Source organism: Gorilla gorilla, chromosome 2 (assembly GCF_029281585.2).
Source record: "Gorilla gorilla gorilla isolate KB3781 chromosome 2, NHGRI_mGorGor1-v2.1_pri, whole genome shotgun sequence".
NCBI lineage: Eukaryota > Metazoa > Chordata > Mammalia > Primates > Hominidae > Gorilla > Gorilla gorilla.
In genome coordinates, this window is record NC_086017.1 from 141,642,003 (window position 1) to 141,656,875 (window position 14,873).

Here is a 14,873-nt window from a genome sequence, read left to right on the forward strand (position 1 = left end):
CAGCCACTGCTAAATCCAAATGGGTATGTCAGATTTCCATTGCAAAGGGATAGGATTCGGAGGCGTGGCAGCGGCCGCCACTAAAAAGGATAACCTAAACCAGCCCTGTTTTCTTTTATAGTAACTGGGAGGGGTTTAGTAATCCCTTCATGCTTTGGACTGAGACCGAGTCCAGGAACAAACCCCATGTTTTCCATCATATGCTGACTGGGAGCACTATAAGATTTATGTGGAATATTAATTTCAGCCCCCCATTGTGCCAGTAAATCTCTACCCCAAAGATTAATGGGAATTGGCATGATATAGGGCTGAACTGTGCCCTTTTGACCATCAGGGCCAGTGCAAGGCAAGATAAATGTGCTCTCATAAACTTCCTCAGCCTTTCCAACACCTACTAGTCCCATGTTAGCGGGATGTTTAAGCCAAGAGGAAGGCCATAAACTAGAGGAAATAACAGAAACATCAGCACCAGTATCTACTAGGCCCTCAGACTTTTTTCCTTGAATGTGTATGGTGCACGTAGGCCTTTGTTTAGAAATTACATTAATCCAATAAGCGGCCTTTTCACCGCCGGAGCCCATCCCAGGGCCACGTGTCTTATCTCCTTTGTTTAAAACGATATTAGTTAGTAAAAGCAATTGAGCAATTGACTCACCGGCCGGAATGGAAACAGGAACCTTGGCAGACACGATTAATTTAATCTCATCAATGGAATCAGAATTAATGAGACCAGTATGAATGGTGATTCCTTTAGCAGAGGTAGATGCTCTACCTAACACCAGGCCCACCGAACCTTGAGGTAAAGGGCCAGTGACCCCCATGCGGACAATCAAAGGCAAAGAGTCAGGTAGTAAATTCAGAAGAATAGTACTACAGAGATCAACCACCCCGCCTCCTACTGTGGAGGTGGACAAGCATTGTACTGAGACAGAAGGAGAGGCTGGGATCCATTTGGTTTGGCTGTAGGTAGATTTGTTTGTGCTGGGGGTTGCTTTGGGACCGCCTGAAGCGGAAATGCAACATTGGTCTGAGTTTGAAGTGTCCCATTTGATGTTGGGGCCTGGGACCAGCCCTGCTCCCCGTTTCCCTGGTGTTGTGGCAGGGGGTTTCCATCTATATCATACTTAGAGCGGCAAATATTTGCCCAATGTTTACCTTTGCGACAACGTGGGCAAACAGTAGGAGCAGCATTTGGCCATGTGTGTTGAGCCAGCTTGGCCACTTGTAAGTTTTTAACAGTGCAATTTTTTCGAGTATGACCAAGTTGGCCACAAGTATAGCAGGCTCCAAGAGAAGAATTAGTGGGACCAGTTTGGTTGGTGTCCTTCATGGCCCGTGCCCACAGAATAGCTTTGTGGGTGTCTGATCCAATGCCCTCACAAGCTTTAATATATGCAGGCAACACCTTGTGATCAGGTAAATTTTGTCATTGGACAGAACACATGGCCATTTTACATTCGTGGTTTGCATTTTCAAAAGCTAACATACGAAGGAGAATGCCTTGAGCGTGCTCATCAGAGACAGATTTTTCAACAGCGTCTTGTAATTTAGCTAAAAAATCAGAGTATAATTCAAAGTGACCTTGTTTAACCATGGTAAAAGAAACAGGAGCTTGGTCTGTAGTGTGTAATTTATCCCAAGCTCTCATACACACCTTTGTTACTTGTTCTGTGGCGAGGGCATCAAAGTTTAATTGGGCATAAGTATCAGAGAAACTATTGGAGCCTGTGAGCTGAGCCTGAGTAATTAGAATGCCATTACTTTGATTTAGCTGAGCCTGCAAACGGGCCTCCTCTGACCACCAGGTATGAAATTGTAAATGCTGAGATGGGGTTAGAACAGCTTTTGCCAAAAGGTCCCAATCTAAAGGAAGTAAAGTGACCTCCATACAAAAAGTTTGTAAAACCATCTTAACATAAGGAGAAGTAGGACCATACTGAGTACAAGCATCCTTAAATTGTTTTAAAAAGGTAAGATTAAGCGTGAACCCAGGAGGCGGAGCTTGCAGTGAGCTGAGATCGCGCCACTGCACTCCAGCCTGGGCGACAGAGCGAGACTCTGTCTCAAAAAAAAAAAAAAAAAAAAAAAAAAAAGGTAAGATTAAGAGGTACATAATGATCATTTGTAATCCTTGGACGTTAGGTGGGTCTAGCGCGACCGGATAAGTCCATGCATCTAATCCACTTGTTTCTTTGTTTTGGCATAATAAGTGTTGCACTGAAGTTTGAAGAGTAGGCATCTGAGACGGAGTCGGCGTAGAAGTGACAGGAAAAGCATGTGTAGATAAGGGAAACTGAGGGTGAGAGGGTTGGACCGGGATGAGAGTGTGAGAAAGGGGCATTGGAGGAGCAGAAGGAGCAGAAGTATACTGGTGATTACTGCTGTTCACATGTGAAGAAGGGTACAGAGAAGCAGGCTGAGTGGATGGTAAAGTGACCGGTTGAGGAACCGAAACGACAGGAGGGTGAGGAGCTGAAGTGGATGGGGGAGGGCCTGCAGAATTATAGGTAAATTGTACTTTGGTCCCAGAGCCACTAGGTGATTCCAGAGGTTTGAGAAGAGAATAATTAGCATATATATGATCCTGGGCTGTGTGAGTCAGGGCTGCAGGAGTTACATGTACCGGCTCTTCATGAAAAGAAATAAGATCATCAGGGGGTGACCGTAAGTCAAAGTCATCCGAGTTAGACATTGAATTCTCTACATTGTCAGGTAGGGGAGGAGTAGCCGGAGGGAGAGGCTCATCAGATAACGAAGGCTGTGCCGGAGAGGAAGGTTAAGGAAAAGGTGGAGGATCGTCAGATTTAGAAAATTGTGGTAACTGTAGGGGGTCATGGGATTGGTATGTCATCAGGACAGCAGGTACCAAGGCCCAGTCACCCCAAACAGTGACAGGAATATAATTCCCTGTGGAGACCAGTTCCTTGAATGTTGCACCAACACGATCCCATAGTTCTACATCTAAGGTTCCTTTTTCAGGAAACCAAGGACAGTATTCTTATACTGCCCTGAATAGAGTGACCATATTTTCCATAGGCACTCGAACACCACCCTTTTTTAACAGGAGTTTAATATAGCAGAGATAAGCATGATGCTTAGACTCTGCATGACCCATAGTTAACCCAGACCGTACACAGACTACTCACCACTTGTCAGGGAGTCGAACACACGTTTCTGTGGACCAAACCGATGACGTTTCTCCGCACCTACCGAAGGGAATCGGGTTCCCTCATGCACTTAGGAAAAAAGAAAGACCACGTGGGCGCCAGATATTGGGGGAAATTCAGCCAGATATCAGGCAAAATTCACCCCTCATATTTCATGTAGATTCTTTTCTATTTTCCCTAAGCATCCACCAGTTTGAGAAATAAAGGGACAGAGTACAAAAGAGAGAAATTTTAAAGCTGGGCAGCCAGGGGAGACATCACATGTCAGTAGGTTCCGTGATGCCCCACAAGCGGCAAAACCAGCAAGTTTTTATTTGGGATTTTCAAAAGGGGAGGGAGTGTACGAATAGGGTGTGGGTCACAGAGATCACATACTTCACAAGGTAATAGAATATCACAAGGCAAATGGAGGCAGGGCGAGATCACAGGACCACAGGACTGGGGTGAAATTAAAATTGCTAATGAAGTTTCGGGCACCATCGTCATTGATAACATCTTATCAGGAGACAGGGTTTGAGAGCAACTGGTCTGACCAAATTTATTAGGTGGGAATTTCCTTGTCCTAATAAGCCTGGGAGCACTATGGGAGACTGGGGCTTATTTCATCCCTACAGTTTCGACCATAGAATACGGCCACACCCAAGGGGGCCATTTTAGAGACCCACCCTCAGGGGCACATTCTCTTTCTCAGGGATGTTCCTTGCTGAGAAAAAGAATTCAGTGATATTTCTCCCATTTGCTTTTGAAAGAAGAGAAATACAGCTCTGTTCTGCCCAGCTCACCAGTGGTCAGAGTTTAAGGTTACCTCTCTTGTTCCCTGAACATTGCTGTTATCCTGTTCTTTTTTCAAGGTGCCCAGATTTCATATTGTTCAAACACACATGCTCTACAATTTGTGCAGTTAACACAATCATCACAGGGTCCTGAGGTGACATACATCCTCCTCAGCTTACGAGATGACAGGATTAAGAGATTAAAGTAAAGACAGCCATAGGAAATCACAAGAGTATTGATTGGGGAAGTGATAAGTGTCCATGAAATCTTCACAGTTTATGTTTAGAGATTGCAGTAAAGACAGGCATAAGAAATTATAAAAGTATTAATTTGGGGAACTAATAAATGTCCATAAAATCTTCACAATCCACGTTCTTCCGACATGGCTTCAGTGGGTCCCTCCGTTTGGGGTCCCTGACTTCCCGCAACAGAAGCCAATGTTTACTCTCCATCAAAACCCATAGTTGTTTTTTATAGCACTGCTGAGGCACTTATTACGGCCTACCCAAGATCTTATCTTGCTGAAGTCTGAGGCTACATATGATTCATGATTCATCCCCAAAAGTTAGCATAAAAGACTCCACAATATAATTGCACATATAAATAGTGTTCCTTGATATTGTATCCTAAATAAAAATATAACAAATTAATCTGAATGAATCTTTGCCCTCAAACTGAGTGAAAGTGGCCCGTCTTGGTTGCTTTTCTTTTCTGTGTGCTTCTTTGAGCTTAGATCCCTGACTATAGCCTGTGAAAGCCCAGGTTTAGGCCCATAATCACCCCATCTTCTCAAATTGCAATTAAGCAAAGGAGCTTCTCAGAACAGATAAGGTCTCTTTGATACACCCAGGAGCAAAATGGAAAGGTGAGTTCTCCAGAATTCATGCAAGCATATGTTCCTCTAATCTTAGATTTCATTTACTTGGTAATTTTGCAGGGAAGCGTCTAGCAGCCAACACCTTCTGAAGGACAATGTGGCACTGATCTTATGTGAAGCAGTGTTTCCCAACCTTGAATAAATCATAAAGTCATTTACAAGGAAAACCAATTCCTATAGGACAGCAGACAAAATATTATAATGTTATTTAAACATTTACAAACACAAATCTAGCTGTAAATATTATACACTTATAGTTCTTATGCAGCTGTTAAACCACAACAAGTTAATACATCAAATCCAGACAAACTCAGTGAGACAAAAATTTTCAACACTAACTTAATGAAATGAATGATTCTTCTTTGTCAAAATGGAATTTTTAAAAACCAAAAAAAATGGTAGATGTTGGTAAAATATATAAAATATGGTGCATGCTGCAGAAGAACATCTACATGCAGCTTGCCTCCTCTGTTACATGATGACATGATTCTCCACCACATATCTTCACCTGCACTACTGCAAAATTATTCACACAATGTGCCATCACACATGATGTCACTTGATTTTCTCCTGGTGTGAATGTATTATTTACGTATTACATCTGACTTTTCTTCCTCTCCTCATTAACTCTCAACAGTTAAAATCATATTACTGGATGCCAAACATCAGTATCAAATGCAAATGCAAACACGGACATTGAAATTATATAAAATTGCATAATCAAGAATAAACTTCTATTGAATATGTTTTATAACATCATCCAAATAAAAACACAAAATTCTCAAATTATCACAGAGAACTCTTAAACTGCTATGATTATAAATGTAGACACTATTTTAAGAGGCACTGTTATGGGTTATGTTTCATATAATCTTACTTTCTCACAGCAGTGCTTGGTAGATTAAGTATTTTCTGCATTTTCCATGGTGATTGGTATCAATCTGAGATATAATATGATTGTTCCAAATGCTTGTGAGTTTCTTTTCACGTATCTAAAACTCTGAAAATGCTGGACATGGTGGCTCACACCTGTAATCTAAGCAGTTTGGGAGGCTGAGGAGGGAGGATCACTTGAGCCCAGGAGTTTGAGACTAGCCTGGGCAATACAGCAAGAACAAATCTCTACAAAAAATTAAAAATTAGCCCAGCATTGTGGCATGCATCTTTGGCCCCAGCTACTCAGGAGGCTGAGGTGGGAAGATTGCTGCAGGAGGTTGAGGCTGCAGTGAGCTGTGATTGCACCGCTGCATTCCAGCCTGGGTGACCCTGTCTCAAAAGAGCGAGACCCTGTCTCAAAAAAAAAAACAAACAAACAATAAAACTCTGCACAAATCAAACTTGGTTATTCCAAAGTAGTACTTAATAGGCTCTAGACAGTTGTGAGAAAAGGTAGAATAAGTAGAAAATCTTATCAGAGTTTTAAAAAATAATATGTATAATGAATCTTAATGAATTATTTGATTGAAATGGATTTATATTTTCACCACCCAATTTGTTTTTTAAGGAGATAATTAAATATGTTAAATGTTAAGGATGTTTTATTTGCCTCCTTCTCTAAAGTTATCTAGACTCACCTAAAGGTTTTTTTTTTCTTCTAGATTTGTTACTGAGCTACAAGAGGAATATTTGGGAGAGAATGGCTTCATTGGCCAAGAATTAAATTCTGGGAGAGAATCACCTTTTGTAAAGATAGAAGACAATGGAAGTGACTATTTGGTTTACCTTCCAAGCCAAATGTTTGAGCCACAAAAATTAATGATCAATTATGAAAAAGATCAAAAATCTGCAGAAATTGCAAGTCTCACTTCTGGTAAGAAAATGAAAAGTCATGATGGAAATGTTTAAATAGCCAGGATCCTCATCTTTTAACACTAGCAGAAAATCAAATAAATTAAGGCTGGTATCTAAAGCAACTTTTTTAAAAGTTCATTATGGTAGATACAACTTCTACTTTTATTGAAATTGAAGAAGTGAATGGTGACAGGCACTGCTAGGGAGATCACTGATAGAACCTCTCAGAAATGTCCCTGATATTCTTACCAAGCTTAAGATTTCTCTAGCATCCACAGTTTAGAAGGTTAGCATGATGTAGAAGGAAGCAGTATAGTGAACATCAGAGCAAAGGAGGGATTAAAATGACTTTTTTTGTGGGGGGCGGAATGGAGTTTCATTCTTGTTGTTCAGGCTGGAGTGCAATGGCGCGGTCTTGGCTCACCGCAACCTCCGCCACCTGGGTTCAAGCGATTCTCTTTAAAATGACTTTTTAAAGTTGGTCTGGCCAGTGTTCCAGAATTTGTGATAATATGAGAAAGTATGTTTTATTTTTGTGGTACCCAGAAATGATAGAACATAAACTCCCTTGATGCCTACTCTATACGTTTTAATGGCAAAGCAGTAACATTTGTAAAAATGTAATAATTTCAAACAAATCAGATACAAAGGAGTATGTCTATATTTTCATTAAAAAGTGTGAGGGGAGGTGGGAATGGGTAATGGGTAGAGAAAAAGGAAAAAAAGAGGAAGAACTACTATTTGATAGCACAACAGGGTAACTATAGTCAATAATTTTAAAAACATTTAAAAATAACCAAAAGAGTATAATTCAATTGTGTAATACAAAAGATAAATGATGATTCTCTTCATTCCATGATAAGAATGAGGTACCCCATTCTCCATGATGTGATTATTATGCATTGCATGCCTGTATCAAAACATATTATGTACCCCATAAATATATACACCTACTCTATATCCATATAAATTAAAAATATATTTATTTTTAATTCCAAAGAGACTATTCAGCCATTCCACCTATGCATCTGGAATCTTCTAAAATGCTTGTTTGGCAGAATGTCAGCATTTTAAGCATTGTTCCAAAAGTATCATATGGTAGTTAGAGTACGTAAGTATGAGAGAAAAAGGGGCCAGTTTTGTACTATAATATTCATTCTTAGTAGCTTCCTGGGATAAAATTTTTTTTCTTGGGTTTAACACTTACATCCCCACAATTATTTCTAAAATATAAATATTCGAACCTTATCTTTAAAACAGCTAAACTTACCTTTGTAGAAGCTACAATTAAGGATAAAAAAGACAATCATTAGTTGAAAAATAGGCATCTTAGCTCAAAAAAAGTAGTGATGCAGTAAAACTAGATACATGTAGTACCGTGGCATTAAGACATTCAAATGTGTATTTTTTTAGTTAAAACTTTTTTTATTTTCACGTAGACATAGCCTGAAGAAGAAAACTGAAGATTTGTACTTTTTAATGGATGTTAATTGTGCATGTTCATTTTAATGACATGCAAATTAGAGTAGCCTTCAAGGCACAATAATTTATTATGGTTTGGTTTAAAAAGGGGAAAAAAGAGAAGAAGAGGTGTTTTGGTAGAGGGTTAGAGTATCAAATTGTCATTTGTGATAGCTTTGTTAGAGCTAAGCATCCCAAAGTCTGGTAATTTAGAAGCATGAGCCTTTTCAGGAAAGACAGATATGACTGGATATGAAAGAAATGAAGCAAAGAAGGGCATCTTTGCATCAGTCATTGTTAATGACTGATGTTCAGTATAAAAGAAAGACTTTTCATTGATTTTTTTCAGCTTTCTGAGAATCAAGATCTGTATAGTTAGTGTAAGGTCCCATTTGGCTGAAGAAATAATTGTTCATAGCTCTAGCAGGGAAAAAAATGTAAATCCTACCCCACCCAGTTTCTCCTACAGTGAGTTGAAGTATGCTGAGAGTTCTGGGGATGATTATGTCAGGTTGGGATAGCCTGGAAACACTGAGCGTTTCAGACGGAAGGATAATGTGTATTTTTTAATCCTTTAAAATAAATGTGAGTCTCAGATCATAAGTGTTTTCTAGGAACTTCGTGCTATTCTCTTTTCTTTCTTTCAATCATCTTTAGCCAGTTGCCAAAAACTGCTGAGAGTTTTCTGTATAGTGTGCTGTCCTGTAGAGTGAGTTGCAGTTCAGATATTTTATTCAGTCACTCAGAAATGAGCTTTGATAAGTTCCAGATGTATGGCATAAATAAAAGGTTGATAAGTTTCATAAGCACCTCCATATGCTGTGTTTGTTACCCATTCATAATCTAATTCTTATGGCTGATGGCTGAGCTTTCTGCTCTTAAACTGAGAGGCTGGGAAAAGTCAGGAATCTTAACCATGTAAGAAATTTTTAGTACCCCGAGTCCTGTGAACTGGCAATGACTTCTGTATCACCCTCTTTCAAAAGAAGCACAATCATTGACTATCTTCCTACCTATACCTCTTTCTCTTCTTCTCCCCATCTGCTCTGGTTTGAATTGAAATTATCTTCAATTCTATCACCTTTCCTGGCCCTCCTTTTACTTAAAGCAGCCCAAGGACAACCTATATCAGAATTATCTGGAAGCTCATTATAAGCACAGATTCCTAAGCCCTCCTGATAACTACTGTTTCATATTTAGGAGTGTGAATGAGGAGGAGAAAGCTACAAACTTTACAACCATTGTAGGTAATATTTGTATGCCCTCAAGCTTGAGATCAACTATGTCAGTGGTTCTCAAAGTGTTGTTCCTACACAAGCAGCATCAGCATCACCTGGGAACTCATTAGACATGCAGATTCTCAGCACTTGTCCCAGACTACTGAATCAGAAATTCTGGGAGCAGGACTCAGCAATCTGGGTTTTAACAAGCAGCTCAGGTGATTCTGATGTAGGCAGAAGTTTAAGGGCCACTGCACGTTTGACCATTTTGGTGTGCCAGATTTAATCTGTGCTCTCAATGGAGCTGAAAACAATTGGGTATCTAGAATCACAGAATAGAAATGAGAATTTGTGTTGCTAAAGAGTTCCAGGTGAAGTAGATTATAATTTTATCTTATTCAAGAACATCCATCTATCCATCCAACATCTATCTGACGAAACACACTTAAGATCTAAATATGTAGATTATCGAGAGATACTAACAGGCTTTTTGAACATAACATCTGCAATATAAAAATCCCTTGCAACATGCAGTCCCTTCTAATTACTTGCCAACAGAATGCACTTTGTTCTTTGAAATTATGTAATTTTAAAATGGGTAGTTTAATTCTAATTAAATTTCAACTATTGACCCACTGGTAAATTAGCACTTTCGCCAAAGATGCTGTACTATGCTTGCAGATGTTTTCTTGTGAAATGTTTTTTAAATGTTGTATTAACCAGTACTTAAGATACAGCTAATCTACCTTCAGAATTAAAAAAACAGAATAATTTGTAACGCGTTTTAAATACCAACCCAAACTCAGCCTAGGGCCTGCTCCTAGCTTTAAGCAGCCCCAGGCCTTAGGATAACTTCAACTGATGTTCTTTTCAATGAGCTCATTAAGAAATGAGAAGCAACACTTGAGCCTTCAGACTAAGCTGGAGTTATGCTTTAGGGAATTTACACAGGTTTTGTTTTTAATTTTTCTAACTTTACTCTTATTCTGATTTATAAATTGTTTTGTTTTTAGAGCCAATATATTTATTTTTTGCTTTGAATTAATCGTAAGATAATAGAACTGGAAGGGTATTAGTGATGACCTGGTAAAAACTCACCTGGGAGCAGCTCTACCCTACCCCACCCGAGGGGACATATTGCAACGTCTGGAGACATTTTTTTTATTGTCAAAACTGGAGGACACTACTGGCATCTAGTGAATAGAGATCATTGCTAAACATTCTCCAGTGCACAGGACAGCCCCTCACAACAATGAATTATCAAGTCACTTTTAAGGGAAATGTTTTAGAAGAAACCTCATGCCCCCAAGTTTATGGAACTGGCAGACTCACTAGACAGGCTCTGTACTTCTACACCCTGTCTGCTGTTCCCTTATTACATATCCAAGATTCTACTATATATTTTTTTTACAAATGATAAAAGTACTATTATACCACATAAAAATTCAAATACCAAGTTTCAAATCAAACAATTTAGCAAATTGAGTTTTTTTTTTAATGCAGAGTATGTTCTTTTGTTTTTCCGTGGGCATGTAGGTTTACAGTTTTATTTAATTGCATATCCTGCTTTTCACATGATATTATGTCACAACATTTTCTATATTGCCATAAGCTTCATACTGATTTTTTAAATGTTCTCAAAATGTTCCTTTTGATGAATGAATGCATGTATTTGACCATTTACTTTTTTTTGAATACTTGGATTCCTTCTAAATTTTGCTGTCATGTATCAAACTTGAATGTATATTTTTACTTGGGCTAAATTTAAATCTGCACTAGAATAAAATGCAGCAGTATTGGCTTCTGAGTCATCCAAGGAACATCAACTGAATGTTCTGCTTTCCTATCAGTACACTTTTCAAGGAAGAAATCAGCAGCAGGATTGTAGCAATGTCTGGATTTTAATAACATGTTTTATGAAATCATTAAGAAATCTCAACCACTGTGTTGCTCTTTGTGGAATAAACTGAGTCTCCCATTACCTCATTTTAAGCTGTAGGCTGAGATGTTTACATTTCCTTTTGCTTGGCAATTTGTTATTAATATTGTCATTATAGTTTTGATTGTCTTCTGTGAAGGTTTCACATGTGAACAAGACGAATGTAAACTGAGGGTTCAGAATAAGTGGACTATCTGAATTCAGACGTACATTGATGTTGCTTCTGTATGTTTTGTGCAATCATTTGTTGCAACTAATGAATGTTCTAGAGTGTTGGTGACATTTTATGTTATGTGACCCTTTCTAATGGAATAAAACGTGGATACTTGAAGTATTAAGTAGGTGACAATGGTGGTGATGGTGATGGAGGCGGTGGTGATGATAGTGTTGGTGCTGGTCATGGTAGTAGTGAAGATGATGGTAGTGAAGGTGTTTGCTGTTGCTGATGGTTGTGGTTGAGGTGGGTGGTAGGGATGGTGGTGGTGGTAGTATTGGTGGTGGTGGAGGTGGTGGTGATGGAGATGAAAGTATGAAGGTGGGGTGGTGGTGATGGTGGTAGTGATAATGGTGATAGTGAGGAGGTGATAGTAATGATGCCAGTGGTGGTGGTGGTGGTACTGGTGATGGAAGTAAGATATGATGGTGGAGTGGTAGTGAGAGTGGTGGTGGTGGTGATGGCTATGGTGGTAGTGGTGACGGCAAGTTGGTTGGATGATGGCAGCCCTGATAGAGGGCTTACTATATGAAAAGACTCTTAAATTTTTGCATGGAGTTTTCCTTAACTATTCAGACATTCTTTCGTATAACAAATATGTCTTTGGCTCCTGTTCTGAATTAAGCCCTGAAGTGGACTTTTTGGGAAAATCAGGGAGATTTAAAAAAAGACTCAGACGTAAGCTCTGTCTTCAAGAAGCTTTTCGTCTGTCAGGTATATTCTGTGTGTACAAAAAATGACTACTACAGTTCAGGAAGTATTGAGTTCAGTTAAAAAAAAAGTGGCATGCTTTGGGGGGATCAATATTTATTCTATGCAGGACACCTTTCAAAGTATTGCATACACTGTATCACTTGACTGATGAACAATGAATGAGGAATAATAGTAATCACAGAAGCTACTGCTTATTGAGGGCAACCATGGGCCAGCCGCCATATAAGCACTTTATAGACATGATTTTATTTAATCTTTATTAAATTAAATCTATCATTATTTCCTTTTACAAATGAAGACACTGATGCAAAGGTTAAGAACCTCACACAAATTCATGTAGCTTGTAAGTGGCAGAGCCAGGATCCAAAAACATGACCTTCAACACAAAAACACGGACTTTTAACAATGTATGCCATGTTGCCTGGTGATGGTCATTTCTGCATTTACAAATGAGGAGATATATCCAATGGCCAAATTTGAATATAAACTAAATCATGTAAAATCATGTAATCATTTGGGAGAATTATTTTAAAATAGTTTTGGTGGCACAATTCTATTTTTAAATTTAAATTAACTTTTTTTTTTTAAAAACCTTCTTATAAACTCATCCAGAGGCATGGAGCACAGAATAACTCCATTAAAACCAACGAGCCATATCCCAGGTCATTTGGGTGTAAATGACTCCTAAGGCATTCATTGCCTTTTCTCAGTGTGCTGGTCCCTTTCTGCAGACTACTGTTTCAGAGTGTGAAATGACCCACAAGACTCACTTTTATCATCTAAATGCCACCTAGAAAAGTCTAGGCCAAAAAGACATGAATTCTAAGTCTTCGGAGAAAAGGATGAAATCTATTTTAAGACAGTCATTCCTACTTATTCAGGTAAATGAGGGAAGAGGACTTCAAACAGCAAAACAAGATAATTTTTAATGTGTCTATATTTCCCTTAGGCATAAAATCGATGACATCCATCAGATACATACATATTTGTGCCTGCCTCCTTTGTTGCCCCAACACATGCCTGTAGAACTTGGCCAGTGACTTTACCAGACAGGAAGGGTGATGGGCCTGGGCTGGCAGTGATAAGTGGAGAGGTGTATGAATGATTGCCTACTCCTTGAAGTTAAGCATGCGTCGGCACAACAGAATGAGAGTTCTCGTTTCTGAGAGCATCTGTACACTTGTGCATGTGTCTGTAAGCTAGACCAGCTGACTTTGCTTTCTTCGTGGAAGTCCTGATTTGGATAATATACTGTCATGGGAAGGATTTTCAGATGCCTGAGACTTTTCTTTGTTTCTTTCTAAAAATTATATTTGTGGAGTAATTAGGATATGCACAGCATGGTGCAAACTTTAATATTCTCAAAAACCTTGTAAGATTGTAGTATATTATTACATATATTTAAGATAATGAAACTGAGGCATGGAGAAAACTCAAGGTCACAAAGTTAACAAATGACAGAGGCAGGACTGAAACTCTGAATATTCTGCTGATAATCACTGTTCTACAATGCCTAAGAATAGAAAAATTACAAATTGCATTTAGTTCGTATATAGTTGCTTACTTTTGGAAGAAAACATTCTCTGGTGGCTTCAATCAGAAGGAACAGCCATTGGCTGAGAAGCACATTTTTCACACCAGGTCCCAGGGCCTTAAGTGAGCTGGTTGATGGGTCCTTTCATGTTTCTGCTAGAATCTCATCTCTAAAGACCAGTTCTTCTGAAGGAGCTAGACAAAGCTGGGTTCAAATCCTGCCTCTACCACTTATCAGCCATCCTTTCTTAGCCAACTCATTCACCCTTTCCAAGCACTGGTTTGCTCATCTGTAAAATGGAAATGATGATTATTCTGCCCTCATAGTGCTTCAAGGAAGATTAAATGAAAGAAGACAAGCGTAGATCTGAGCACAAGACCTGAAGCAAACTGAGTGTTTGATTAAATACTAAGAAAGTAGAAAAGCCAAAAGAAAGTACTGCTAATCTCATGGGAAGTCATTGTAAAAAATGTCAACTTGAAAAATATTAGCTACAGTTCATCTGGACAGAACCTCACACATCAAGTAGCCCCAATTGTACATGTGGCTTGCCTATGAAGAACACATGGTTAATTTTGGCCCCTGAACAAATTTCAAAGCAGGCCGCTGGATAACTCATGCATATCTTGAGATTTCCCACAAATGCCATGAAAGGCAGCATAGCAGCCTGACAGCATATCTAATCCCAGTCCAGATGGCCCAAGTCCTTCAGAGTCTCCCTTCTCTAAGTTTCCTTTCCACCCCGACTTCTCCCTAATGTTACTGGAGCACATTTGGTGTTGTGGCTTAAGTCACTGGCCAAAGTCAGGCTACTCTCTGGGGGTGCTTCCCTGGAAATTCTGCTGAATCCCTAATTCCTTCCAAATCTTGCCCATAGGAAAGCAAGCCAGCTCCGCTTCCTCTGTCATTCTAAGGAAATTCTTTCACAGAGTTGAAGATGAGAATTTGGCTGGGTTGACATTTCCAGAAAATACGCAGCGCCATTGTGAGCTATGGATATATTTTATCCACACTTCTGCCAGATTATCTTGAAAGAAAATATTTTTGAAGACCTTGTGTCCCTAAGTAAGATGAATTTAGACTCCAAGTAGAATAATCACACCTTTGACTAAATTTTAGAGTTTTCAAGGTACATCATCCACATTTAGCTTCTGTGATTCTCATGCTAGTCCTGTAAGTTGG

The 14,873-nt window shown here is 39.1% G+C and overlaps 1 protein-coding gene across 1 annotated transcript in view; it reads left to right on the forward strand.

Annotated features, from left to right (window-relative positions):
• The window catches only part of COL6A5 (collagen type VI alpha 5 chain), a 131,872-nt gene that overhangs the window by 103,908 nt on the left and 13,091 nt on the right, over window positions 1-14,873 (forward strand). The window contains exon 38 of the mRNA XM_063704176.1: window positions 6,417-6,628. Within this exon, the coding sequence (XP_063560246.1) occupies window positions 6,417-6,628 (212 nt within the window). The remainder of the gene's footprint in view (window positions 1-6,416; window positions 6,629-14,873) is intronic.